The 27953-nt window shown below is 45.0% G+C and overlaps 3 protein-coding genes and 1 non-coding gene across 5 annotated transcripts; all 4 read left to right on the top strand.

Annotated features, from left to right (window-relative positions):
- Positions 1-2365: 2365 nt before the first annotated feature.
- umps (uridine monophosphate synthetase) lies at positions 2366-6426 on the top strand. Its single transcript, XM_004086935.4, has 10 exons — positions 2366-2615; positions 3581-3734; positions 3968-4092; positions 4169-4356; positions 4427-4521; positions 4590-4750; positions 4821-4938; positions 5001-5176; positions 5257-5371; positions 5544-6426. Exons 1-10 carry the CDS (start codon positions 2466-2468, stop codon positions 5714-5716), a joined length of 1455 nt encoding a protein of 484 aa, XP_004086983.1. The 5' UTR covers positions 2366-2465; the 3' UTR covers positions 5717-6426.
- Positions 6427-16333: 9907 nt separating this feature from the next.
- Positions 16334-18799, top strand: cryba2 (crystallin beta A2). Of its 2 annotated transcripts, none has more exons than XM_004086934.2 (5): positions 16334-16574; positions 17086-17290; positions 17911-18052; positions 18168-18310; positions 18479-18799. In XM_004086934.2, exons 1-5 carry the CDS (start codon positions 16349-16351, stop codon positions 18624-18626), a joined length of 864 nt encoding a protein of 287 aa, XP_004086982.2. In that variant the 5' UTR covers positions 16334-16348; the 3' UTR covers positions 18627-18799. The 2 variants fall into 2 exon arrangements, with proteins under 2 accessions (XP_004086982.2, XP_004086981.1); XM_004086933.3 differs by having other exon boundaries at positions 16485-16574; positions 17103-17290.
- A 3008-nt stretch (positions 18800-21807) lies between these two features.
- mir1788 (microRNA 1788) lies at positions 21808-21903 on the top strand. The gene has a single exon (NR_107228.1). It is a non-coding gene; the product is annotated as a microRNA 1788 (primary transcript).
- Positions 21904-24085: 2182 nt separating this feature from the next.
- Positions 24086-27613, top strand: LOC111946795 (protein FEV). The gene is made up of 3 exons (XM_023951129.1): positions 24086-24948; positions 25456-25527; positions 26380-27613. Exons 1-3 carry the CDS (start codon positions 24900-24902, stop codon positions 26919-26921), a joined length of 663 nt encoding a protein of 220 aa, XP_023806897.1. The 5' UTR covers positions 24086-24899; the 3' UTR covers positions 26922-27613.
- The last annotated feature ends 340 nt before the right edge of the window (positions 27614-27953 follow it).

Raw genomic sequence — 27953 nt, 5'->3', positions numbered from 1 at the left:
AACTTGACGTGCTGCTGCAGAGTTACAGTGAATATGAGAACATATTCCAGAAGAAAAGCAACACCGCTGCATCTGCAAAACAGAGACAGTTAGCGTGGAAAACATAGCTGCTCAAGTTAATGCCTAAGTTTGCATTTAAATCATTGTTATAAATATTGACTGTAATAACTTTTTAAATAGCGTAAGGTGTGAAATAAAAAATGGTGATATTTAGGTGTACTTTTGAAGTGTTATTCCTGGTGTAAATGCATGAAATGCTGCATAGTGTACAGAACCAATCTGGGGGAAAATGCATTTAACGTCGGTAATGTTTAGAGGACTTTCTTGTTAACCTTCCCCTCTAGCAAACGTTGGTCATTTTAATATTAATACATGCAATTGTGTTTTTAAAAGTGAACTTTTGTCTACTGTTGAACCTTTCGCTGCGCAAAGACTTCCTTCTTTTCTCTCGTCTTTCCGACCGTGCGTGGTCAAAAGCGCAGGGGAGATTTCCTTCAGGGCTGAAGGGAATTCTCCTTCGGGGTTCACTTCCCGTTGGAAACCCTCAACCTCCAGAGCGGAATAAGAATGACTCCAAAACAGTTATTCTGGGAATGACACCTTCTCCGTCCTCCTCATCCGTGCTCACCCCCCCCCCCCCATCTGCACCTGCAATCGCCCCTCCCCTTGTCTCTCGTGGATTGCACCCCGCTCAGCACACACACGCTGCAACACTACCCCTGTATTGATCAAGTGGTATAGGTTTATATGGGATTAAGAAAGTAAGCAGTGCTAGAAAATTGTGTTTCCAAAAAGTAATTGTTACATTAATCTAATTCAATGTCCCTGATTTCATTTTCATGTAGATGCAATCCTGCAGGAATTAAAAGAAACATGGCAGCAGCTAAAAATGAAGTATAAAAACATAATTCAATCAGGTCAAATGTGAGCATGTCATGGATGTAGGCTTTGTTGACAATATTTGACATATGAAACATCTACATAGCAAGACCTAATGTTGTTTTCATTTTGTATATGTAATTGACTGCAACGAAAAACGGTAACGCTCAAACAAAAACGTATGGGGAAATGACAAAACATCGAGTCGAGGTCTCAAAATCCTCGTACGACGTAAATGTAATTCTCTACGAATTAATGCAGCCTCCTCATCTATTGGGTCCTCCAAAAAAGGACAAGCCATTCTTGTCACTTAGATCGCGTGACGGAAATGTGGGCAATGAAGGTTGAAGCGAAATATAGTGCTTCGTCTTTAAAAAGGGGAGGGGACCGGCAAAAACTTCGAGTTTGGAGAATAAAACCTGCTCCCGACCAGGTTAGGTTCACAGCATAAGTAACCATGGATACTGACTCCGAGTAAAAGTTAACTCTCTTTCAGAAACGGGTTTGACTTACTCTGCTTTCTCTGGTTTGACAAACCTCCCATTCTGAAACGGAAAACCCAGGGTTTCCCTGATTTCCGGGTTTATGAACTCAGAGTTTACACTTAACCTCCTTTGTGAAACAGGCCCCGGGTATCTAGGAATATGAGTCGATTTCCATGGATGAGCCAATGAGCGTTTAGATCCCGCCCACTATCACTGATTGACAGACAGACCCATTCTCCTGAAAAAGCTTTTCATGAAATAAATACGCCATTGTGAAAAACAGCAACATGAAATAAAAACAAAGCTACTTTGGAAAATATTGATTTTGAAATACAAGGTTCTGAAAAAAGACGTAGAATTATAATAATATTCCACGTGATTAAAATGAATATTTTAAAATGCTGTTTTAAAATAATGAACAGGTTTTTAAAGCAAAATGAACAATGGCTAATTTAAAATCTGTGTGCAGGTTTTTCACAATTTCATGATCTTTTTATATGTTTATGAGAGATTTATTGGTTGATTGTGTATTTGCATGAGGTCATATTTATTTATTTAAATATTTATTTATTTAATTATGAACAGTATAGGACTCCATAGTCAATAACTTTCAGCGAAAATGTGACCCCGCCAACATGCACGAAAAGTCACCAGTAACATCATCTTAACAGTCAGATTAAAATAAAATAAACATTTAAAAATAGTTACAATAAAATCGGAGAAAATGAATGATAAAAATAGAAACTAATTCATTTGCCATTTTTTAGTTGAAATTAGACAAAATTGAAATAGGAACTTAAAAATCTATACTTATAATTTTGTTCTTAATAGTTTAGATTTTCATACAGTTAGAAAAAATGTAATTCTGTATTCAGAACTGTGCTGTATTCTTCTATAGTTATAAATGTTGTTGTTGTTTTTTTTGTAATAATATTCTGCAAATGTTCAATCAAATAAAATAAAATCTACAAACCATTCTATGTGCTTACAGGGCGACTCTTATTCTGAAGGAAATGAGCGGAAATATCGTACGTCACTTCCTGGCCCCTCCACAAGCGCGAATTTTTTGTTTGTTGGCAAAAAGCTCCAAAATCTTCGGTCATGGACGACGTCTCCGTGGACGGTTTGATCCTGAAGCTTCATGACGTGAACGCGGTGAAGTTCGGAGAATATAAACTGAAGAGCGGCCTGATGACGCCGATCTACATCGACCTGAGGGTCCTGGTGTCGCACCCGCGACTCATGAACCAGGTACCCACGTGCCGCCAGAAAAAAACCCACGTTCGAGCACCAGTTCGGCTCCTCTTGAAGTTCCGGTGTCAGTGTTAAGAAAAGCTTTTTCTCGGGGTGCGGAGAGGTCAACTGCAGCCGGAGTTCTCTGGGTTTGGGCTCAGCATTCGGAAGTTTGAAAACGTGCTGCTTGTGGGCCGGAATAAAAGGTCCGCCCGAGACAAGGCGGAACCAACGTTTAATGCAGACTCTGCATCAAACCAGGACCTCACTTATAACCTTATTTAAAATGGATTAAGCCCAAATAACAGGTCTGGAGTTTCTCCACGTGATATTGATTCATTCAATCTATTAATCGATTTTTTAAAAAGACAAAAACCGCTTTTCTGTTTGTTTTTGAGTTAAGTGTCGATGTTAAGTTTTGACCAAAGTTCAGTTAACTCTGTGGAAAGTTTCCTATAACCATCAATACAGTTGATTGGAAAAACAAATCAACATTTAAAAGAACCACATCACATTTATATATTTTTTAAAAAATGTGTTTTGGGTGCTTTTAACAGGTTCTTGTGGCATTTTTAAAGAAAATTGATATCTAGACTACATAATAATAATGTAATAAAAAATGTAGTTTGAAAAAAAATCATGTGATGTAGAAAATACTCTGGGCGGGGCACAAGCTCCCTGCTCCGCTCCATTCTGATCATCCACCTGCAGACCAATAGATCCATGTTTTCCTGGTCTGAGCTGGAATCTGGATTTAAACTGTATTGCTGGATAGCTCTGACGTTGCTGCCATTTTTGTTAGGTTGGGGGTGTGATGGGCTGGAAGCTAGCAGGAGAGACTGTAAACAGAGAGCTCTCAGCAACAGGGAGGGAAAGGGGGAGCAGGGTCCTAGAAAATGGCACAGGTTTTTTTTATTGAGGGGGTGGGACTTTAAAGATGGTGGTGTCACACAGAGATCTGACATTTAGGACGCGTTTTTCAGGTCTCCAGCCTCATCTATCGCTGCGTGAAGGAGGAAGGCCTTCAGTTCCAGTCGGTGTGTGGAGTTCCTTACACGGCTCTTCCTCTGGCCACCATCATCTGCTCCACGCACGAGCTGCCCATGCTCATAAGGCGGAAGGAGGCCAAGGACTATGGTGAGTCCTCCCGCCGGTTTTCAACCTTTTATTTACGTTTGAAAACCCTGTAAATCGTTATATTAATCATCCTTTGGTAAGACGATTCTTCGGAGGGTCGATAGGGGGCGCTCATTGGGAGATTAGCAGTCGCGGGCGGACAAAGAAGAACACACATCCAACCACAATAACATGTTTTTAGAGGTGGATTAGTGTTGGATTCATTTCCAGGCTAACCCTCCTATGGTTGGTAGGAACCAAGAAGCTGGTGGAGGGGTCCTTCCGTGGGGGGGACACGTGTCTGATCATCGAGGACACCGTGACCAGCGGCAGCAGCATCCTGGAGACGGCAGACGTGCTCTGCAAAGAAGGGCTGAAGGTGCGGCCAAGCGGCTGTGTGTCAGCGTGAAGCACAACGGCGGCGCAACAAACTGAAGGAAAACTTGTTGTTGAAGGTGACGGACGCCGTCGTTCTAATGGACAGAGAGCAGGGCGGCGTGGAGATGCTGGCGTCTCGGGGAATCAGACTCCTGCCCGTCATTTCCATGTTCAAGCTGCTGGACGTCCTGCTCGCCGCTGGACGCATCGACGGGCCGACGGCCCAGAGCGTCCGCAGGTTCATCCAGGACAACAACACCTTCAGGTCCGTCTGTTCTCAGATGAACGCAGCAGCTGGCCAACATTCAGAGGTAACTTCTGTCTTCCTGTTTTAGCTCCAAAAAGGAAAACGGTGGTGAAGCTGCAACCAAGAAGCCGTGTCTGGACCTGAAACGGGAGCAGAGCTACGCTGACCGGGCCCAGTTACCGAGTAGGTTGTTCTGCAGAACAGTGGGTCCAGTCTGACTGTGGCAGCTGACGGATGCGTGTTGTCTGCAGACGTCCATCCTCTGGCCTCAAAGCTTCTGCAGATCATGGAGGAGAAGCAGTCCAACCTTTGTGTCTCTGCTGACGTGACGAGCAGCGAGGAGCTGCTGCAGCTCGCCGACCTGCTCGGCCCAAAGATCTGCGTCCTGAAGACCCACGTGGACATCCTGAAGGTAGAAGGGAGCAGCTGCTGCACCAGCAGCTCTGCAGACGAACCCTCACAGATGATGTGTTTGCTGACAGGACTTCACACAGGACTTCAGCCTGAAGCTGCAGGTTTTGGCGGACAAACACAACTTCCTCATATTTGAAGATCGCAAGTTTGCCGACATCGGAAACACCGTCAAGCACCAGTATGAAGGTGAGTCCGCCTGCAGTCCTGGTCTTCACGTTTGCGGTCGACTCACTGGAGTGTTTCTGCAGGCGGCGTTTACCAGATCTCCTCGTGGTCCCACATTGTAAACGCTCACGCCGTCCCGGGGCCTGGCGTCGTCAGGGGCCTCTGCGCGGTGGGGAAGCCTCTGGGCCGCGGCTGCCTGCTCCTCGCTCAGATGAGCTCCAGCGGCTCCCTGGCCACCGGCGGATACACAGCGGCTGCGGTGAGCCCTTCGCCGCTGAAACTGCGTTTGCAGCAGCGCTGCTCGCTTTACCGCAGCGCTTTGCTTGTTTGTCTCCACAGGTGCAGATGGCAGAGGAGCATTCGGACTTTGTGATGGGGTTCATCTGCTGCTCCAAGGTCACCCAGAGCCCCCAGTTCATCCACATGACTCCTGGGGTGCAGCTGGAAGCTGGAGGTAAATCTGCTGTGAAGACAGAACCAGAAGGTGGAGTGTGGCTGTTGCCTCTGGAACTCCTCTGATTCCCGCTTACATTTCTGGTGTAATGTCACTGTTTTACCACAGAGTGGCGCTGCAGCGTCAAAAATCCCCGCAGTCTGTCACCTGTGATTGCTCCTCCTCTTTCCAGGAGATTCATTGGGCCAGCAGTACGCCACCCCTGAGGAAGTGATTTGCAGGAGAGGCTCTGACATCATCATCGTGGGACGGGGTATCCTGGAGGCTCCTGATAGGCTGAAGGCTGCCGAGTCGTACCGACAGTCGGGCTGGGACGCGTACATGAAGACCCGGAGCGGCCAGTAAGGAGGACGGAGCCTTTCGGGGAGACTCGGCCCCCACAGAGGAGTTGCGTTAGCAGTTCCAATCCGACACATCGCTGACCCGCAGACGTTAGTGCCGCCAACAAAAAAAGCCTCTGTCCTTTCCCGCCATCGCAGCCCCCAGCTCTGCGCCGCTCGGCTGGTTCCTCCTGGTCACGACTGGACTTCCTGTCAAGTGATTCCGTTCTGTGAATGTTCCTGCAGACGGGAACGTGAAGCTGGACCGTCTCTGCTGCTCTGTGTGTCCTCAGGGGTCAAGACACTTCCTTCCTCCCTTCAAATGATGCAATTAGGAAAACCTGTGTGTGTGTGTGCACGTGTGTGTGTGTGTTGGGATCAGCTGGTTTTTGGTGCAGACTGTTCCTCATGCATCCTCCTGATCCTCGGTCAGGGTCAAACGGAGATTGTAGGTGTGTGTGTGTATCCTTGTGTGTGTTTGTGTGTATCCATGAGTGTGTGTTTGTGTGTATCCATGAGTGTGTTTGTGTGTATCCATGAGTGTGTGTTTGTGTGTATCCTTGTGCGTGTTTGTGTGTATCCATGCGTGCACGTGTGTTACAGGCTTCTCTGCTTCAGTATTCATGGATGACTGACGCCCTCTCTTCCAGGTTGTGGGATCAGAACTGTCAGTCATGCGCCGTCCACGTTCCTCATGTCTAAATCTGATGTAATAAACTTGTTTTCTTTCATTCTGACTCGGGTTTCTTCCGTGGCCTCATGGGAATTTCCAGATGTGTAAAAGAGCTTCAGTTGTTAAGGATAAGAGCTTCTCTGAAAATAAACCGGTTCCTGTGAAGTTTCTTTGTGACTGGAGCTCATGAGAAATCTGTTCTTTAAAAAAGAAAATCGTTTTCTTCACAGAAAACTGTCTGAAGTGACAGAAGTTTCATCCAAGTTTTCCTCTAAAAAATCCCCAAACAATAAAAACTGTTTAAAACAAAGTTTTCCATTTACAAAACCAAAGCTTTTACTTTTTCATTCTGAGTTAATTGTATCAGACTTTAGGTTTTATTGAAGTACTGAAGTTTGTTCCTGTTGTGAAGCAGCTTCTTGATTTAGTTTATGACGATGTCGACAGAATGATGGGAAATCTTCAGCACTTGCTCACAAAAACAACTGAAACATGTTTATTTTAGTGTAAACAGTAATAGATTTTCTCTATTCAAATTTTCCTGGATTTATGGGTCATTCCAAAATTTGCGTCCCTCTCATCAACATTTACACACAAAAAATATTAAAACATGTATTTTCTGACAAATCTACAGGAAAATGCTTGAAAAATATTTTTTAAAAAGCCAAATGAATCTGGATTACCCCCTAAATGCCATGCTTGTCTTGGCCCCCCCTCTAATGGTCTAATTAAATCTGAAATAAAGATGTTAAAACTTATTTTTCACGTTGTTTCTTTGTAACATTTGCTTTAATATAATATTTCCAATAATAAATGTCCATCTGCTGGATTTGACAAAATCAAACCGTTTTCCAAAAGAATGATGGCTGGAACAAAGGTGTCTTCTCTCTTTTATTTGTCACATTTAGTCAGTCTATCAGGGGTCTGCAGCCTGCGGCTCCGGAGCCACATCTGACCCTTTGACCCCTCCTTTGTGGCTCTCTAGTTCAATAAAAATAACATGTTGTCATATATTTTTGGGCTGATATGGTGCATCACACAAAACCAAAACAATCGATGTCTCCAACATTGATCAAGAGTTGGAGCACAGCATCTGCCAAGCACCAGACGATGCTGGTCCTGATGCTGAGGCCTTCTGACAGAGATTTGTGCTGACTGACCACAGAAAATCTGTTAAGCACAAATAGAACTCAAAAAATAAGGTACAGGTCACGTAATTAAACTCTAATTTAATTTTAGTTTGTTGGATTTACTTATTCCTGGCTGAGATGCATCATCAACGACAGAATGAAGCAGATCATCAAATGACTTCTACATTTGCAGCACTGAGAGGATCCTATGTGGTACACGGTGTCTTTTACTTTGAAAGGAAGTCGTGTCCAAAGTCATAATCTGTTTCATAATTGGAAGAAAAAAAAAGCCAAAATGCAAATCTATGTCTTATTTTTCTAAAGGTTGTGGTCAGCCTTTGACAGTTTATTACCTATTAATGATGAGCATGAAGCAGAAAAGTGGAGGTTTATTTTCATGAATGTCCTCTTCTGATCCTGGAATGACTCGTCCTCTTCTGTCACACGGCAGGTCTGGCGGAGCCTGAGGACACGGCCTGAGCTGTAAAAGCTCCATCAGGCAGATAATGCATATGATGCATCTAACATGTTTACCGCTGACCATTATGGGAGAAACCTGAGCTGCTTTCACTTACAGACACGCCTGATTGGCCGGCTGTGTTTGCGGATGAACAGAAGCACAGGAGCGTCAGGCAAAGGTCAGCTGTGGCCGTGGGCCCACAGAGACCCCGTGAAGAAAAAAAAGTACAGCACACATGATCCAGGTCTGAAAGGAAAACCCCCCCAAACTGATGGACAGAATTCAGATCTGCTGGTTAATAACTAAACTTTTAACTCTCATAATGTACCACCTTCTTGTGTTCTTATTGTATCTGTGATTCTGTCTTTTGTTTTGTCCTGTTTTATGTTTCCTGCCTAGGGACTATGGATGCAAATTAGCATCATTGCTATAATCCAGCATGTTTACGCTTATCATTGTTTGGTAGATGTTCATTAATGTGCACTGTCCCTATTAAATAAAGCTTAAATAAACTGGACCTCAGATGTTTCCTAAAGACAAAGGAGTTTGGACCAAATTCTACTTACATTTAGCTTTTTCCATCTTTGCTTCACTAACAATAAAGATAAATTTGGGTTATTCGAATGTTTAACAGGAAAATGTGCCTAATAGGTTCAGAAAAGGTCTTTCTAAAAAATGCATAATAATATTTTGTCCAAATGGAGTTTTCCCTTGACGTTTTACCAAAATAGGCTAAAATATGAGACTTTTATTTATTTATTTTTTACAAAAACATTAAACATTTGTTTGCTTTGAGCCAAAAATCTGCTTATTGAAAAGATTGTAGGTATTTTTTTCCTGAATAAGGTCATTTATATCCACTTCAGCTGTTTGTCCGTCCGTCAATAAGCTACAGGCTTTTTAACAACCTCAAACACAAGAAGAAGAAGAAGTAAACCACAGCAGTTTAAGGTCATTATAATTCTTAAATTCCCGGATTACTTTTTACTTTGGTGGTTTGAAAGCCAAAGGATCCGATCACTGTTTTTTTTCTTCTCCAGGTGTACACCTGAAAAAGGTGTCACTCTGTGCACGCGGCCCACAGCAACAGGTCCGGGATCCCAGGAGGATCATTAGATGTTTGGGTTCGTAAAAGCTGGTCCAAGTGGTCCTTCTGTCTCGGGTCTACAAACGACTCCTCAGTCCGCCCGCGCCGTCATTTGCAAGGCAAAAGCTGCAGGGAAATGATGCGCGCGCGCGCAAGGCCCTCCGCGCGCGCTGTTGCCTGGCACCGGGGAGGAGAGGAGGGAGGAGGAGGCTCTGAGATAATTCATTTCACGCGCGTGCGTGCACGTGCATGTCTCACCCCTCACCTCCAACAGACACAGACGGAGGCAGCCCCTCCCTCCCAAAGTCAATATTGGATCAAGCGCGACAGGTGTCCGCGCGCGCACCCAGGAGCCACCTCAGGGGGGAGGAGAGAGGACTGGGAGTGCGCGCGCGGCACAGGTATAAAGAGTGCACACCTGTCACAGCAGCGGGACTCGGCGCGCGGGGTCAGGCTCTTCTCACACAGGTAGGTCGTCATTTCATGTCGTCATTTCACTTCATGATCCGGAGTTTGCAAAAACTTTCTAATTTTGTTTTTGTCCTTAATAAAACAGGACGGAAGGAGGCCGCCGGCGCGCGCAGCACGCACGAGCCCCTCCACCTTTGTGGCTTTTCCTGTTTGTCCGTATTTGCTTCACGTTGAGCCTCACGTACAATACCTGAAGATGAAGTTTTGTTCGTTCGGCTCGCGTTACGCAGGTACGGATCAGCGGCGGGAAAAGACACCGGCGGACGGGGGAGGGGGGGGGGGGCTGGCTCTGCATGCAAAGCAAAACCATCTGCTAAAAATGTGACTTTTCAGAAAATGCATCAGTTGAATAGATCACGTGACGGCAGGTATCCAGTGAGAAGGCGGGAGATTTGCATAAAACTGGCGGCAGAGGCAGAGAGGAGGGCAGCTGGGATGTCAGAGTTAAGTCGGGGGCAAAGTTTTCCAGGGGTTTTGTGTGCTTCTGTTTGTCCAGCATCCTCACTGAAAAGATGCAGCTTTGCTTCCTAGTCAGGACACACCTGCAGGGGCCCACCTGTCTGCACAAAAGACCCCCGCTCTGACCCAACAGGCTGACATTTGCCTGGATTTGCATCTCCTCTGATGTTGACACGTTCATTAGAGCTGCAGGTTCTTCCGGGCCGCCGGGATGATTTACATCACCTGCCTGCAGATCACAAAGATCCAGAGGAGCTGCAGGCAGGCGATGTTAATGATTCACTAAACATTATGCACACGAAATACAAGCCATCTGGATGTTGTGGAGGATGCTTCCAGTTCAACACTAATGAAGCAAACACCTTCAGGGGCTTTGACAATAAACTGAACAAACAGACGGATCTGCTTCGCTGAAAATAAAAAGGATTTGTCGTCTCCATCAGCAGCAGAAAAAAGTTCACACAATCACAAACAAAACCACACTAAACATCAGCTGTGCAGAAATGATTCACAACATTTTGGGGGTGGGGTTTTTTCTCAATCTACACCCCCCCACACCCCCCAATGTCCATGTTAAACCGCATCATTAGATAAAAGGACATTATCACCAGCTTCCACGTCATTCTGGAGAAAGCCCGCTCCACCTGAAGGCCTGTTTGCCTGAACATCCAGTCAATATTTGCTTTAAAGGCAGGGGACGCCGCGCGCTCCTCGGTATCCTGGTTACCCTTCAGACGGCTCCTGCTGTCACTGCTGCGCCTGGGACCCTCCTGGGCCCCCACCTGCTCACCTGTCAGGAGCTGAATGACGCCCCCGTCCCAGTGACACTGCAAGGCCTCTGCAGTGACTTCCCCTGTGTTTGACTGAACCTTTCTAAAGTCTAGAAGGGCAGACGGATGCAGGAACTGTTCTCACCTGAACCTGTTTGACACACAGCCGAACACAGTTCCTCTTCTTTACTTTGGGGTTGAATTACATTGAAGTTGGATGTTTTTGTGGAAAAGCAACAGAAACAGAGATGACGGATGCAGAGAGGGGGAAATAAGAAAAGATGGAAGCTTCAGCTTCTTCTTCCCGCCTTCTGATCTTCAGCGTCAGAGGTCTCTCAGCAGAGACTCCTCTTCCTCGCCTGCTGGCTCCTGTGTGACCCTAAACGGCGTCTGCTTCATCACCAGCTGTGTTTGGATCGGTGCAGCTGGAGCTTGATTGCATTTGTGAGGCCTGCCCGCCGCTCCTCGCTGTTATCTGAAAATGGTGGCGAGCGGCTACCCACAGGCTGTGAGTGTGTGTGCACGTGCACACCCTGCCTGCAGGCCGTGTGCTGTTTCCTCTGACAGTTACTGATAAAGAAGAGTCATGCAAATCCCTGAGGCCTGTTTCCAGGTGGCTCCCCCCTCACCTTTTCCCTGTCATGCTGGACTGAATAAGTCTTAAAAGTTGATTCTTTTCCCCGCTGAAACGGCCTCTTCACTGCAGCCTGTTTGCGTTCACGGCCTCACCGTGGGGGGGGGGGCTGTCATCACATTTTAATTCTGCAGAGGGTTTATCTCTGTTTGCCTCCCCCAGCAATGATTCATGAGGCTTCCAAAAACAACAACAACCAACCCACCAGGATCCATGTGAGATTTTTCCGTGTTTCGTGTCCAGATGCTGTTTCTGGTCAGAGAACAGCGAGGACAAGCGGAGGCGGCGAGCAGATGTCCTGCTCACATCACCCCTAGCTGGATTAGTTTCCATGGTAACGTTCCACCTGAAGGAGGGCATTTATTCAGGACAATCCACATGGCAGCACACTTGTGTGTGTCGCAGCTGTGAACTGGTTATAACTAGTCAAGATAGTTTTCACCACCACAAACAACTTCATGGTCTAAAGAGGATTTTATGAAAAAGGTCAGATTCAGTTGGAATGTTTCACTGAAATTTGACAAAACCAGATGGTGAAGGAAAAGAATTTCTGCAGAAACAATTTAAAAAAAAAGAAAGCATTTGACTGCTACTAACTGGTAATTTTCTGTTTAATGATGTAGTAAATGGACCTGAAAATGGAAAACAGAAAAACCTTTTGATGGTTGGTCTTAACTGTTTAAAACTGCAGAGAGCCTGTTTTTTCTGGGGTGTCTGGCGTGTTAACAAGTTCTTCTGCAGGGAATTGATGTTTTTTGCACTTTCTTCCCGTCTGACTCCCCTTCTCCGTGTGGCTTTACGTGTCCATGGTGCCAAACCTGAACAGCATCCTGATGGGATGCAGCTGCACACAGAGACCCGGAAGCGGTCCTGTTGCATCTGGACACACTGTACAGAAACCCAGGAGGGACTCGTTCACAAAACCCTCATGACGGATGAAAAGCTCGTCTGCAGAAGAGTCTCGACCTTGTTTTTCATCATAAATCATAGTTCCCCACTTCTGAGTTCTGCAGAAGGAGCTGCATTTCCAGAAGAACATGCAGGATTGGATGCTGTATTGCTCAATGAAAATGAAACTTAACCCTTGTTCTATCTTAGATGACCCCCCCCCCCCCCCCTTACATTGACGTGTTCTCCCTACCATGACAAAGGTGGATAAAGGTGGAAAGATTTCATGTAATCCATGGACACCAGTGAAGATCACAAATCATTGAAGAACAAAGGTTCAGAGCTCTGTCTATTCAATTCAATGCTCCATGAAGAGGTTGACTGGTGACTTCATGTTGCTCCATAGTTGTGAGTGTGTCTGTGTCTTTGTGTAGCCCTGTGACGGACTGGAGACCTGGCCGGGATCCACCCCACCTTTGTTTGCCGGGAGCTGGGTGTCTTCCAGCAACCCCATGACCCCGATCAGCAATAATCAGGTTTAGATGGGTGGATGAATGGAGGTGCAAAGGTGCATTGTGGATGTTTGCAACTTTTCCTGATTTAGTTTCTGTGACACAAATGAGATCCAGACAGTGGTTCCATAAATTCTGAACAAGCATCAGGCCAGATTTGCTCAAATCCTTGGAGTCCAGGCCGCGTTTAGGACCATTCTTATACAAACTCAGGCTAAAATCTCTCAAATTCTCCTTTTAGCGTGAGTTTTTCTTCAGAACAACAATGGATTTGGATCACAAACAGGTTTGATGGACCTTTTGTCAAAACTGGGCCTGACGTTCACACACACCTGTCTGTCTGAGTTCATGCAGCCGAGCATCTCAGCAGGACAAAACACGGAAAGTTACCATGGAAACAGAGTCTGCAGCTGGAGGATGACAGAGACTTATTAAGCCCTTTTTTTTGTTAACGGCAGGGTTTGTTTCCCCAACAGAGACGCCCCCGCCACAACCAAAGGCTGCACCAAATGTTAGGACTACACGAGCTGGTCGTGACTTTTAAACTTTTCCGCTTCGTTTTTAACAGATATTTATGGAACAGTGAACATCTGTCTGGTGTGACAAATTGAGACTTAACCCATGAAGGTCAGCTGACCTCATAGTCCGTAGAACGGGAACGGCCTCTGCTGCACAGCTCACCTGTCAGGAGCTGAATGACGCCCCCGTCCCAGTGACACTGCAAGGCCTCTGCAGTGACTTCCCCTGTGTTTGACTGAACCTTTCTAAAGTCTAGAAGGGCAGACGGATGCAGGAACTGTTCTCACCTGAACCTGTTTGACACACAGCAGAACACAGTTCCTCTTCTTTATTTTGGGGTTGAATTACATTGAAGTTGGATGTTTTTGTGGAAAAGCAACAGAAACAGAGATGACGGATGCAGAGAGGGGGAAATAAGAAAAGATGGAAGCTTCAGCTTCTTCTTCCCGCCTTCTGATCTTCAGCGTCAGAGGTCTCTCAGCAGAGACTCCTCTTCCTCGCCTGCTGGCTCCTGTGTGACCCTAAACGGCGTCTGCTTCATCACCAGCTGTGTTTGGATCGGTGCAGCTGGAGCTTGATTGCATTTGTGAGGCCTGCCCGCTGCTCCTCGCTGTTATCTGAAAATGGTGGCGAGCGGCTGGATACCCACAGGCTGCACAGCTCAGCCTCCCCGTGTGATCAGTGAGCGCACGTGAATGGATTCTTGTTATATTGCCAGATAAGGATTCAAAGTAGAACCAAACAGTACCCAGTCTGTACTGAAGCACACTGAACCTCACGCATGCAAATTCCTGCTGTCGGCTGGATTTAACAGGGAAATGAAGGGCGCACGCGTGTGTTCTCCTTTGTCTGGGACTCATGTAGGTTCGGTTCAAAGATCCCTGTCTGCAGCTCCAAAGCTGCAGACAGGGATCCGGGTTGGTCATGTGACAAGGCTGCCGCTCGCTTTCTTCTACAATTTTCTCATTCAGATGCACTGAAAACAGTTTTATTGTGACACACAGACATATACAATTTTTTTAATCTATAAAGGTAATTTAGTAAAATCTAACTGTTCAAATCTCACTTTAACGAAGCTATTCCATGTTTTGAAAAGTAGGAATGAACAATGATTGATAGAACTCTGTGAAGGTGAGTTACGTTGGCCACGCCCAGACCTGAGAACCACCGCAGCCGTCAGCGAAACAGATGACAGGCCTCAAAAGAACAAACCAACATGAAGTCTTTCCACAAAGTCGGAAAGACGTTTCTCCATCTTTGGGACTATAGAGATGTGAGATCCATCCTCCATGCAGACATGGAACGCTGGAACAGTGAGTCCAGGAGAACACGGAGAACTCATCCAGAGGAAGGAGGCGTCAGTGACTCCGATCCCAGTCAGGAAGAAATTCCGGGACAAAAATGGATCCAACAGTCTGTCACAGCGGCCTAGTGATGGAGTGTCTGCCCTGAAAGTAGTAGGTCATGGGTTCAAATCCAAACTGATTCAGACTAAAAATAGAACCCGACCCCCTCCCTTCTTGACAAGGGGTTCCTCAGCATTGCTGTGCCTGCAGCTCCCCCAAGGGAGGGGTCAAATGTGAATGGGACTTTAACTTCACTTCATGGACTTTGGCTCAAGGGCAATTGGGTTCTTTCAGATTTAAGTTCACCTCTGAATGATGAAGAACAAAACAACTGATTCTCCAATGTGGCTGAACTGAAATGATCCTCCCAAAGGGATCTGCCAACATTCCTGCACAGACGGGAGCCGAAGTTTGCACATTTGTCACACATTTAATAAAACAATCACCAATCAAACCGGAAATGTTTTATTTACTGAGGTTAAATGAGTCAAACTACTTTATTAATGAAAAACATGTAAATTACATCACAATTCTTTATAAAAACAACAAAAATGATTCCTTTTTCCAGATGAGCTCAGAATTTAAGGTGAAATATAATAAAATAAAAAACAACTTGTGTTAATTCTGACCTGCTGTTTATTTTTTTTTAAATGAACAAGGCATGTTGGGTCAGTGTATCAAGGTAAACAAAATTCTCCGTCCTGCAATAAAACACAAAGAAAACATCTGTGTCTATATAAGCCCAGCCTTTCACCTGCCCATCACCTGCTCTGGGGGGAAGCAGGCAGACGCACACGAGCAGAGAAAGACAAAGGATGAGTGAGCGGAGGACAAAGAGAAAGCTGTTCACATATGTAAACAACACCCCCACCCCACTGAGAAACTACATCCAACTTCAGCGTCTAACCCGCTCCGACTGGGACGCTGACATCCACATCATCCGACCGCAGAGGCTCCATCCATCTGCAGCTCTCAGCTGCAGCAGGAGCTGAAGGCCAGACTCAGGTTCAACTGCTGCACGGGCTGTAATAAACACTTTGGCCACTAGGTGTCACTGCTGCAGCAGCAAAACAGGATTGGAGATCATAGAAAACCGAAAAAACAAAATAATAATTTAGAAAAAATGAAATCAATCAAAAAAAAAATCAGATTAAAGACACCAAGCAGAAATTCAAAGCCTGATCTTTTAGCTTTTAAACTTTTTTTTTAAGTCAAACTAAATGATTCATTTAGGAACATTGAGTTTTGTTTCCTTTAGAATATGGAGCTCCTTCAGAGAGCAGAGAAAACCTTCACAGCAACACGTCTATGAACGGCATAAAAAAAGCACAGATTTTATTAAACATCTCCCTGTCACCATCACTACTGCAGGAAATCTAAAACTTCATGTCACTTTCTGCAGAAGCGTGAGATGATGTGTGGCCCAACCGAGCATCCAGAGCTTCCCTTCAGCCCATTCTCTCTAGATCATCTGGAACAGACAGAGAGGTGCCCTCTAGATAACATGGACACGCTCCCTCGTCCTCACTTCGGTGGGAGCCTCGGACCGCTTCCCCTCCTCTGGTTCAGGGTCCGGCTTACCTCTGGGTCGGAGGGAGAGAGGGGATCAGCTCCCAGAATGTGTCTATTATCCTGCCACACCAATCAAACTGTTGTGTCAGTGCGTTGCCTTTGTATAGCGGCGGGTCAGGTTGCCTCTGCCGTATTGATGACTCAGAGGGTTTGGGGCTCTGAGGACAAAGGGGCTCTGGAGCCTCCACAAAGCGCCAGGCTAATGCTGCCCTTTCAGCCGGCCCGCTCAGCTGCTGAGTGTGCAAGGCTGAGGGGCAAATGGAGTGTCCCGGGTCCAGGGGGCCCCGGCCCTATAAAAACGCAGGCGAGGCTCTCCTCCCCGACATTGATTATACTGGATCTGTCCCACATCAGTACCGTCTGTAAGTATCATCACGCCGCCTCAGGCTTAGAAAGTGCGTGGAGGGGTGGAGCCTCAACCGATGACTGGATTGATGGGAGTTAAAAATACAAATAGCACTCCATCTTTATTTAACTCTGAAATGCTAAATGATTAGAAATGGGTCAGAGAGGTGCAGGTTTGCTCGTGAAAAAAACAAACACACAAGCAGCTGTTTTCAAACCTGGGATGGTGCGTCACCTTCAAATCAAATGAAAGAAGTCCAAAGGAGCTTTTAAATCCATCTAGCTGCTATTTTAAAGGTGTGATGCTGAAGTTCCACTGTCTGCTTTTGTGAGGACAGCAGAGACACTTTAAAGGGACGTTCATTTGGGGAATATCTACAGCTATATCAGCAGCTTTTTGTTGTAAAAGACTGAAATGCAGGAAGCTGAAGAAACGTCAAGAACTTTCAAATGAAATCTTCTCACTTAAAAATGTCGAAGTAACTAAAGTTTGCTTTCTGAATCTGTTTTTTGACCCTTCACCTGCAGTATATCTTCTTCTACAGAGATTGACCCCTGAGGGAGAAGCGGCAGCCATGAACACTCAACAGATGGAGCAGATGGGCCAGTTCCGGATCACAGTCTGGGAGGAGGAGAACTTCCAGGGAAAGCGCTGTGAGTTCATGCTGGAGTGCCAGAACATCATGGAGAGGGGCTTCCACAAGATCCGCTCCATCAAGGTGGAGAATGGACCGTAAGTGGGATCTGCCGGATGGCTTCTCTGTCCCTCTTGGACTTTCCTCTCATCTGAATGGATCCTGTTTGGCTTCTTTGTTCTTCGGCTTGGCTCCTCCTGTCAGTCGTCTCTGAGGGAACCACCTCTTAAAATGAAATATGATCATTTCTAGGTCTCACATGTTGGGATGCTTTCTTGGCTTTTTCTGTCATCTGCTTGAAAAAGTCTGATTAAAGCAGACTTGGCTTGAATGTGCACGCGAACAAAAGATGGAAAATCTACAAATCACAATCTGCTGGCTTAGGACCTTGGTGTGCGTTTGTGCGCATTCATCCGAGTGTGACCCTGTTGTGATATGAGCTGGCCGTGTGCAGCTGCCGTCTGGGAGCCAGAAAGCCGTCTGACTGACTGACTGACTGCAGATCAGATAAAGCGCGCAGGCTGCTGCAGAAACGGCGGAGGCGGCAGCGGCGGCCCCGTCTGTTTGTTTGCGCCTCTCAGAGACAAAAGGAGCTGTGTTTAGTGTCCGCTCTTCTGTTTAACCATGCAGTTCATCATACATTCGCATTCTGAGGCGGGGGTCTCTCCTTTTTGGTTTAATTGCCTCTTGTTGCACCTCCCTCATGTGTCTCCTGCAGTTGGGTGGGTTACGAGTACCCAGAGTTCCAGGGGCAGCAGTTCATCCTGGAGAAGGGCGACTATCCTCGCTACGAGGCCTGGAGTGGGAACAGCAGCTACAGAACTGAGCACCTGCTTTCCTTCAGACCCATCAAGTGCGCCGTGAGTCCGTCCGGACCCCTGCCCCGGCTCCTTGCTCCGCCCTTTTGCTCTTTCAGGTGAGTTGCGAAGATCCGGGGCAGAAAAGTGAGGCCTTTTTTGTCTGTTTTCTCTGCAGAACCACAGTGACAGCAAGGTGACCCTGTACGAGTGCGAGGACTTCCAGGGTCGCAAGTTTGAGCTGTGCGACGACTACCCCTCCCTACAGGCCATGGGCTGGTGCAGCAAGGAGGTGCCCTCCATCAAAATCAACTCAGGCGCGTGAGTCCCTCTTCCTGTTTCCTCAGAGTGCAGCTGGAGTTTCCTGCTCACACAATCCGGCTTACAAACAAGTGCCAATTAAAAAGTCCGCATGAGCGTGTCGTGTCACAAAGTCTCACTGAATCCAGCTACCTGGCCTCACCTCCAACCCCTCCTCCCTCTCTGCAGCTGGGTTGCCTACCAGTTCCCTGGTTACCGTGGATACCAGTACATCCTGGAGAGAGACAGACACCAAGGCGAGTACAGATGCTACAACGAGTACAGCACCCAGGCTCACACCAACCAGGTGCAGTCCATTCGCAGGATCCAGCACTAAGCCTGAAAACAAAGAAACTCTCCCCCCCCCAGACCTGGACAGACCGCTGTCACAGATCAGTAGATGGACAAATGCTTTCGATCGCCCTGTGGCTCTGCATGTATGGAAATCTAAGTACCTGCTTCCACTCTCATGCTCTTGAAATAGGAAATAAAGGCTTTTCTTCCACCCTAGAGACTGTCTGTCTGCATTCTTTTCCTTTCATCACCACCATGAGAAAGACGCACAGACATTTACTGCTCATCTGAAGCTTTAGCCTGATGAAGAGGAGGAGAGTCCTCTGCTTCTGTTAGCTCTTATTTAGGGTGATATTGTTCTTGGCAGACTGGATTCTTATTTCCAATAAAATAAGAGCGCCAGTTTCCAGAGGCTTTGATTTTCTTGGGACATGAGGCCAAACGTACAGAATCTATGACCGGAGCATCAGGCATTTCTGAGTGTAGACGTTAAAACAATTGTCTCCTTTAAAGAAGGAGCAGCAGATGCTAGATGTGGCAGAAAAAAGGTGAATATGAAAACGTGATCATAGTGAGAGAGAGTTTCCTCTTTTCTGTCAAACCTACAGAATTGTGAAAAACCTACTTTGAGCTCCAGAGGAAAGTCATGTTAAAACTGAAACAAAAGGTTTAATTCATAAACGTTTTTGTTGAAACTGTGAATATTACAACAATCGTGAACCGATTAAATTAAAAAAGATTTGTTTTAAGCTTCATTGGACGGTTTGTACAAACCTCCTGAAAGCGCATCTCAGTGAGACGGATTCTGGACTTCAACTAAAAAAACTTCATTTTGGATCAAGTTCAGGTTTTTGGGCCCCAGCTCTGCTGCAGAGAAGCTAAAGGTTCTGACTTTTTGTAACTTGGTTTTTATTGAGGGTTTTCCAGTTGTCAGTGTTTACAGACATGGGTCAGTAACTACAACAAAAAACAAAAGGAAACAAAATACATAATAATAGTGTTTTTCTTTTCTGAAATCTCTTAGATTTTTAGTGGTTTTCCACATTTTGGCACCATTTTCTCCATTTTTTTGGTAAATGTCAAACTTTAGTTTTGGTTGAAATATCAATTTTTTCCATTGAGTAAATGTTACATTTGATCTTCACCCAGTCATCCTTTCCGTGTGTGTTTGTTTGTGTGTGCGTGTGTGTGTGTCCACCTTGTGACATTGTTTTGTCACTGCTTTTCTCGCCTGCCAAGAGTAACATCCTTACCAGGAGTCTTCAATATTCCATAAGTACTGAATGTAAACCCGTCCCAAACATTTTTGTTTCTTTCCAAAAGGATAGCAGTCTGGGACACCACCAAAATATACGTGTGCGATTCCCTTCCTGACTCCCACAAGACTTTGGCGTGTTCAGTAGTCTGCTTCTGATTTGGGGCGTTCTAAAATACCGTGTAAGATTCTTCCATACTAATTCTTTACATATTTGAGAGCTGGTAGAAGATCACTGAGACAGAATTTCTGGATCGAGCTCAGCTTCACATTTACTTTTAGTGTAGTGATGAGCTTTTCCCGTTTGCAGTAAAAGAACGGTAAAATGTTGAAATAACCCTTGTTTTGCTGTTTTTATAAGCATCTGATATTACTTAAGTTATTGCTGTCCCTTTTTTTGCTCTAGATCAGGTTTCCTTTCCTTTGTAAAAAAGTCCTGAATTTGTAGTAAATAAATCTCAATTTAACAATCTAAATTTATTTTTTCGTTCCCCAAAGCTAAATAGATTTCCCTCTTTTGTAGTAGTGCACCGTGAAGTAATGCCATTTGGTTCTACCATGAATCCAGCCCAGACCATCAAACTGCTGCCACCATGCTGGACTCAGAGGACGGTGCTCTTGCTGTAAGCTTGAGGTTTTACTCCAGAGTAACGGATCTTCCTGAGGGTTCACCTGTTGGTCTAGAAAGTATTTGAACCCTTTAACTCAATCAAATGGTTGAACCTTTTTTCTTCAATGATTTGTGATCTTCACTGGTGTCCATGGATTACATGAAATCTCTCCACCTTCATCCACCTTTTTCATGGTAGGGAGAACACGTCAATGGATGGGGGGGGGTCATCTAAGATAAAACAAGGGTTAGACATCATCATTATCTTCCCCTCAGGGTTTTACTGAGAAAATAAAGTGGCAGAGCAACAACCATCTGTTTTATTTTATGTTTTAAAAACTTTCAAAAGGTTTTTTGATGTCCAAAAAAGCCGACTTTGGATGATCAAACAGTCAGCTTGGTCTGGTTACAGATAGTTTTTGATGGTGTGTTTATGGACAAACCATAGACGGGGGAAAGCGAAAATTACATTTGTTTTTTCAAAACACAAGCAATTGAATGATTGATTGTTTGATTGTTTGATTGATTCCTTGAGAATTAATCACAGAGGGAAAACATAACAGCTTTTAAAAAGAACTTTTTTCTTTTACATTTAGGTTTTGTCAGTAACTGAAGGAGCTTTTGATAAATGGAACACGACAAACAATAAGGGAAGTTTATTCATGAAAACAAGACCTGTTGGACCTTTGAGAGGCCAGAGAGAACTGCAGCCCACTGCTCTGGAAGTCAGTCTCAAACATTTTTACTCTAATGGAAGGAATTTGAGTCATAAATGCTGTTTATTGTGATCAATTACGGCTAAAACGACAAAACTTCAAGCCCCTAAACTACAAAAAGCTGCATTTTGTTCTACAGATGGGAGGTTTGATCAGGAAATCTTTGGTCGTTTCTGCTAATCGACATGAGACACCATCATGTTCTCTGCTGACACCTGGATCCTGGAGTTTGTTTGCTCCACTCTCGCTCCTCCAGGACGTGAGTTTCCTTGTTACACACCCCGGCTTACGGCCCCACACCTAGAAACAACAGGATCTTTAAATAAATGTGTAACCGTGCACACACACCCTTCTCAAACATACATTCTTCTGCACGAAGTTAAAGCTTCAGCAGAGAGCCTCAGAGGGCAGAGACACCTGGGAGAGGAGCTGCAGCCACACTGGGAGCTCACAGGTAAACACAGGTACGCTTTGGCAGACCCCCCCGCTCAGTGGAAACCTTTCTACTCACCTGAGCATCACGCGCCTGCAGAACTTTCTTTGCCTAAAGTCTGATGTCAAACGTGAATTTGTGTGATTTCTTCTCAGTCTTCGGTGGACTTCTGGCTTCATCACTTGATGGACGTTCTTCTGCTTGGGTTCGGAGCTTCAGTCCAGTTTTCGAGGCTTGTTTTAAGTTGCCTGCGGCTCGTACATGGACACAGGCAGCTAAAGCAAGTCTGGAACGCTGGAAACGCACAAGAATGAGGAGGAAGATGAAGATGAAGAGAGGAGGAACACCACCAACCTGCTCTTCTTCACGTCCAAACCGGACAGGCAGGACAAGTGTCTCTTCATTTTTAGGAGAAACTCAAACAGTCGAGACACTTTGCCAGGCTTCACCATCGCTGGAGATGAAGGCCGACTCATGGAGCTCAGAAGAGACGGTCTCTGAACGTTTCTCCTTGATGGATCATCTTTTGTCGACGGTGTCGTCATTTTAGCGTTGATGTGATGATGTGTGTGTGGTTGCTGGATGAACAGAAAGGTGGAGAAATAAAAGTGGTGATTCTTTAGCTTTAAGGTTAAATATTAAACATAATGGCGACATAAACGTGACACGTTTAAATACAGTTTGTGATTTTTTCTAAACATCATACAATAGTAGTGATTTCCAAAACCACCACTAATATCTTGGAATTGGGTCCAAAAAAGGGTGAATACTAGAATTTGGAGACTAATAGTGATCATCTGTGCGGTTCCTCTGCTGTCTGACTCGAGCTGGATTCTTTACCTTTAAGGTTTAAGTTGACTCGCTCTGATGTGTTTCTGTTGTGTTACTTTGTGAGAAAATATCTCAACAAAAGCAACAGCATTTGTGTTTTTAAACCTTAAGCTGTGGAGCATCATGTGATGACGCCGTGGCTGAGGAAAAGTCCCCCAGTTCAGTTTCGAGTTGCATCACCTGGACTCGCTGACGTCCTTCGCCCTCTGGGTTTCAGTGCTGCTTATAATTATTCATGTTTAGGGGCGGGGGGCGGCGCTGTCAGTGCATACAGAAGTGATCAAGATGGACCCCCCCCCCCAACCAAACCAAAGAATTCTGATGATGAAAAAACGACATTATTTTAAAAAATGCATCCTCAATCCTTTATACCACACACAATACTTGTGTTTTGGTGATGTGCTCTACCATTTGGTTGAGCAGGCAGTTCAAGGGTCACGACAACTGAAAAAAAAAAACTAAATGTGGTGCATTATTTGACAAACCCACCAGAACCATCAGCACCAACATTCTGGGGACAAAAGAGGATATTTATGGAAGGTCTGTATCCTCCCACATCTGCTGACAACACTGAAGCATGGAGGTGGTAGTGTGATGGTGTGGGGTTGCTTTGTACATGTAGACATTTTACCACATACATCAGAACCGTCACTTCCGGGCTTGATTAAATGTTTTACTGTGGATCATAACAAAGGACGGGATTCGGGTTCTGAAGCAGGACAACCACGAGGAAGTCCGTCTCTGAGAGGATGACATAAACAAACAGATGTGGGGTTTGAAGTGACCTTTTTACGGTGTTTGCAGAAAAAACTCTCCAGTCATGTCAGAAACAAACAATTCTCCAAACTGGAGCAGAACAAAAAAGATTAAACACTTCAGAATCGCAGACTGACTCGCACTGCAGAAAAACCTTTTATCTATAAAATGTGGCTGTTGATTCTTGACTAAAATGTGTTTTTGGTGATGTAAACCATTTGGGACAAATGTACAAGAAAGGAAAACATTTTAATGCAGAGCTCAACAGCACTACAGCAATTTTGACAGTTGTGAAGAAAAGCTTGTTCAAATGCTTTTTAATTAAAACAAAACAGAAAAGTAAATGCAGAAGGTTGAAGATGACTTAAAGTTAAGAAAAACTACAAACTAAAAATCATCACACTTCCACTGCTGTGCTTGACAATGGATGTAGAGATGACGTTTTCCATCATCTGGTTTGAGTCTCAGAGCCAAAACTGAGTTTCCAGATTGAAACATTTAAGACGTCTGAAGACATGGATTTATCTCAGCTGGGAGGGAGATCTACTCATGTTTGGAATCTGAGGCCACAATGTCAAAAAAACAAACTGTTTTCTCTAGAAATGTGTCTTTTTTCAAGATAAAGACATTTCCAGAACCTCTAAAGCGTGCTTGATTATTGGTTCAGAGAGAATTTGTTCTCATCTTTTCTTTGGACATTGGTTCAGAACTTCCTCTGTAACTATTTAAACAGATTCTGCATCTGCTGATGATCAGTAGCTCCTCCTTTGACTTCCTGACAATAAGCTTTGTAGAAGACAATGGTTTCTCCTAAACTCTGCATTCTACTGAATAAACTCCATTTAGTATCTACAGATGATGATTGGGGCTTTTCAATGATACCAAACGTTAGGGATGGGGCTCTAGAATTTGAAGTTTTGGTGGACTACAAAACTGACTGGACATTTTGGAAGTGCGAGTAAAGAGGTTGTACTGATTTCTCAGTTTTCCTACTTTTGGCTGACTCGCTGCTGAGAGGGATCTTGGTTGGAGAAACGGCCAAGATGGAGCAGCAACTGTTGAATTTGCAGATGCACAGATGTTCAGGCTGAGGCAGATGTTGCAGCAGAACCATAAAGCCCGCGTGGCTCCAAAAAGCAGCAGAGCGTCAGTGGGCATCAGAAGCTCTGGACTTACGACCTCATAACCCCCCAGATTGAGGCCATATAACCTCCAAGCCCAGCTTAGGAGGGATGAAATGTTCTTGTTTTCTCGTGCGCACTGACGCGTTTTTCAAGGTAAATATTATTTTTCCAAGGTGAAATGGCAGGCCTTTGTTGTTTACCGAGAGGTAAAGAGGCGGAAAAGTGAGGAGGATCTGAACTGGTTTCCATGTCAAACACTTCAATTCACCATAGAAACTCAGATCTTAACGCGGAAACTTTATTAAACTGTGATGGCGGATTGATAAGGCCGAATTTCTATCGGCCTCTTTTTATTGTGGGCACCAGGCGGGCTGACAGAGGTAAATTGCTCTTTTAATTAAAGCAATGCAGCAGGGGAAATTGCTGTCTGAATATTGTCTCAGAGATGGGGGCCAGTGACAGTTGCCTGGAAACTTCAATCTGTCCTCCCGCATTTATTCCAGATCCCAGTTACGAGATAAAGTTTAATAAAAATCTTTTCCTGCGCCTCCACCGAAATGAAATCCATCCCTTTCTGAACACCCGAACACAATGAGACTGGACCGCGGAGGAAAGCTCATGTTCAACATGTATCTCTCAGGTTCGTCACTTTGTCCTCACAGGAATCAGACAAACGTCCCATCTTTTCTGTCTTTTTTGGAGATTGGGCTGCGCGTCCGGCGCGCGGCGTCCGCGGCGCAGAGCGTCACGGAACCTTTTTTTCCCTCTGAAGCCCGGCTGCTCTTTTGTCGGAAATCGGAAATCCTCTTTCCTGGACGCGTTTCCTGCTCCGCGCAGACGGAACCGCATTGGACCCCAGCCGCGCCAGGATGGGCTTTGGGGAGTTTTGGTCGATTCCGCGCGCGCGTTTGATTCAAACTCATTTCTCTTGCTTCTGCACAACTGACAAGATTTGATTGAATGATTTGATCTTTTTCCTAAACCAAACGGCACTTATAAAGAATATTTTAGAATATCTTTGTGACATTTTTACTCCAACACCCCCCCCCCTTTCGTTTATTTGTATTGATTATATCATATACATGTTAATTATTCTTCATAAATGTAAATATAGATAAAAAATATTCAGATTTCTTTTCTTTTTCAGATCCAACAGAAAATCTGTTGAAAGAAAGCAAAGGAGCATCCTGGGGTCCATTAAACACAGGCGTCCAAAAAGGTAAAAAAAAGACCAAATGTTCATTGTTGCTGCCTTTGTTTTCTTTTTTAATATTTGCACGTTAACACAGAATATAACGGTCTTTCTTTTTTTTGTTTTTGTTTTACAAAAAAATAATTAGTTTAAAACGATGAACCACTTTTCATTCTATTTCCACAAATAAAATGAGATCAATCAACAAATTATGTCGGAAACATTTCTAAAATTTGACATTTAAATTATAAAAATAATTAAAAAAAAGGGTTATTTTTCTCTTGTCGGATTGTTGAGGCCTCGTTTAATAGTTTTTCCTGATTTTATTTTGTCTCATCGAAATAAAATCTACAAAAATACGTTAGGCTTTAGAGAATTTTTTTTTATATATTTGAATTCATCTCTCCTCTTTAAAATATGTTTGTTTATGGATTTGGACTGATTTTTGTTTGATCCTTGAATAATGCTATATGAGCCCAATCTCAGCGCGTTCACTACGTTATGTGAATTGTCTGTCATGACGCACCTTACGGCAATAAAGCTCTAAAAAAGAAATGTGAAGGTTTTTATGATTTAAATAGCGTTTGGTTCCGTGCTTACATTGGATGGAAGCGCGCGCAGAGCCGTGGATCTCCTTCACCTCCACGGCGCCCTGATGGAAAAACAACAAGCAGAAAGATCCACTTGATGCTTTGCGCCCCAAAGGCTGTAAAATAAAACGGATTCCTAGAATCTGATGTTTTAAATGTGAAGCTGCAAAGGAGGACTGCGTGTCTGTCTGTGGGTCATCATCGGTTCAAATTACGCACCAGATTCACTGACTGAGAGGCTGGAAATGAACGGATGACTGAAACGGTGGCTGTGTTGTTGTTGATGCAGGCAGCGGGCAGATCCAGCTGTGGCAGTTCCTGCTGGAGCTCCTGTCCGACAGCACCAACGTGTCCTGCATCGCCTGGGAGGGAACCAACGGCGAGTTCAAGCTCATCGACCCGGACGAGGTGGCGCGGCGCTGGGGGGAGCGCAAGAGCAAACCCAACATGAACTATGACAAGCTGAGCCGCGCGCTGCGCTACTACTACGACAAGAACATCATGACCAAAGTGCACGGCAAGAGGTACGCCTACAAGTTTGACTTCCACGGCCTGGCGCAGGTGTGCCAGCCGACCACCACCGAGCAGGCCATCTACAAGTTCCAGGGGAACTTCTCCCCGATCCCCTTCTCCGGGATCTCCAAACTAAACCTCGTCACCCCCGGCGTGGGGCCCTCGAGCTTCTCCTACTGGCCCGGTTCGGCCCCGGCGGCGCTGTACCACAGCCACAACCTGCAGCCCGCGGGGCCCTTCGGCACCGTGTCCCCGTCCCACATCAGCTGCGTCAACAACATCAACAGCCTGAGCAACATCAACAACCACTACAACTGACCGACGCACGCACGCACGCACGCGCACGGAAAACCCTGGACCCAAAACAGTCTCGTTTCGGGGGGAAAAATCTCCTTTTTGTTATTAAAAAATGATGTTTTATTTTATTTCACAGGATTTAGAGCATTAAATTATACATTTAATTTTTTTCTTCTTTTTAGCCTAATTTAATTTGTAAATTTATGTTTAAAAATCTGCCGTTTATAATTCTAAATGTAATGGATTATCATGACGACATTTAACCCGACTAAACAGCTGCTTTCCGCGTCTGGAAAATCCCGTTTTTCCTGATTCTGCGCCTCTGAAGGTTTGGACTCCTGGCGCCACCTCGTGGTTGTGCGGTGGAACCGTCCATTCGCCCCTCAGATGGATGGATCCTCATCTATAGTCACCGATCCATCTTTGACCTTTGACCTTTGAACGGAAGATTAACGTTAGATTTAGTTCAACTCCAACACGGAGAAGGAAAGAACCGCTCAGAGACTTTAGAAGAGGAGCGTCTCCGCGGAGAAAAACTTCTGCTCCTCTTCCTGATTTCTTCAGACTGACCGTCTCCTGCCGTCGTGTCAACAGACTGGAGCAGAAAACGAGGAAAATCAATCAAATCAGAGCTAAATTGCAGTATTTGGTTCTGCCGAGGAGAATGTTTAATACTTTGAAAAGACGAATAAAGATTGGGATGGTGGAAATGGAGAAAACAAACGTGTTCAGACCCTTCATGTGTGCTTTGGTGTTAACCTTTACTCAGAGTTTCTGCTGCAAGGCTTCCTGCAGCTCACTGGATTATTAGTTTCTACAGCGACGCTGCGTTTTTTTCTCATATTTTTGTTTTTGTTGTTGTTTTGTCAAACACAAAATCATATGTCGAACGGAAACCAAACCGTGACCCAAAAATTGAGGTTTGAGTCCAATCCTGGGAAAAGGGAAAGGTTGCACCCTCTAGTTTAGAAAAAAAGAATCCATTCATCGTATTTTGTGCGTTGAATCGTGTTTATTGCCTCTCATCTCAACAACTCTGCCAAAAGTCCTGTT

This window comes from Oryzias latipes, chromosome 21 (assembly GCF_002234675.1).
Source record: "Oryzias latipes chromosome 21, ASM223467v1".
Lineage (NCBI taxonomy): Eukaryota > Metazoa > Chordata > Actinopteri > Beloniformes > Adrianichthyidae > Oryzias > Oryzias latipes.
The sequence above is the reverse complement of the archived record's forward strand: the minus strand, read 5'-3'. Positions and strand labels throughout refer to the sequence as shown.

Excerpts from the sequence above, each read along its gene's own strand:
- LOC111946795 (XM_023951129.1), top strand. The coding sequence starts at position 24,900 with ATGAGACTGGACCGCGGAGGAAAGCTCATGTTCAACATGTATCTCTCA. Across the intron at positions 24,949-25,455 it reads GTTCAACATGTATCTCTCAG|ATCCAACAGAAAATCTGTTG; the intron begins GTTCGTCACTTT and ends TTTCTTTTTCAG. Across the intron at positions 25,528-26,379 it reads AAACACAGGCGTCCAAAAAG|GCAGCGGGCAGATCCAGCTG; the intron begins GTAAAAAAAAGA and ends TTGTTGATGCAG.
- cryba2 (XM_004086934.2), top strand. The coding sequence starts at position 16,349 with ATGACTCAGAGGGTTTGGGGCTCTGAGGACAAAGGGGCTCTGGAGCCT. Across the intron at positions 16,575-17,085 it reads GTCCCACATCAGTACCGTCT|TATATCTTCTTCTACAGAGA; the intron begins GTAAGTATCATC and ends CTTCACCTGCAG. Across the intron at positions 18,311-18,478 it reads ATCAAAATCAACTCAGGCGC|CTGGGTTGCCTACCAGTTCC; the intron begins GTGAGTCCCTCT and ends CCCTCTCTGCAG.
- umps (XM_004086935.4), top strand. The coding sequence starts at position 2,466 with ATGGACGACGTCTCCGTGGACGGTTTGATCCTGAAGCTTCATGACGTG. Across the intron at positions 3,735-3,967 it reads GAAGGAGGCCAAGGACTATG|GAACCAAGAAGCTGGTGGAG; the intron begins GTGAGTCCTCCC and ends TATGGTTGGTAG. Across the intron at positions 5,177-5,256 it reads GCGGATACACAGCGGCTGCG|GTGCAGATGGCAGAGGAGCA; the intron begins GTGAGCCCTTCG and ends TTGTCTCCACAG.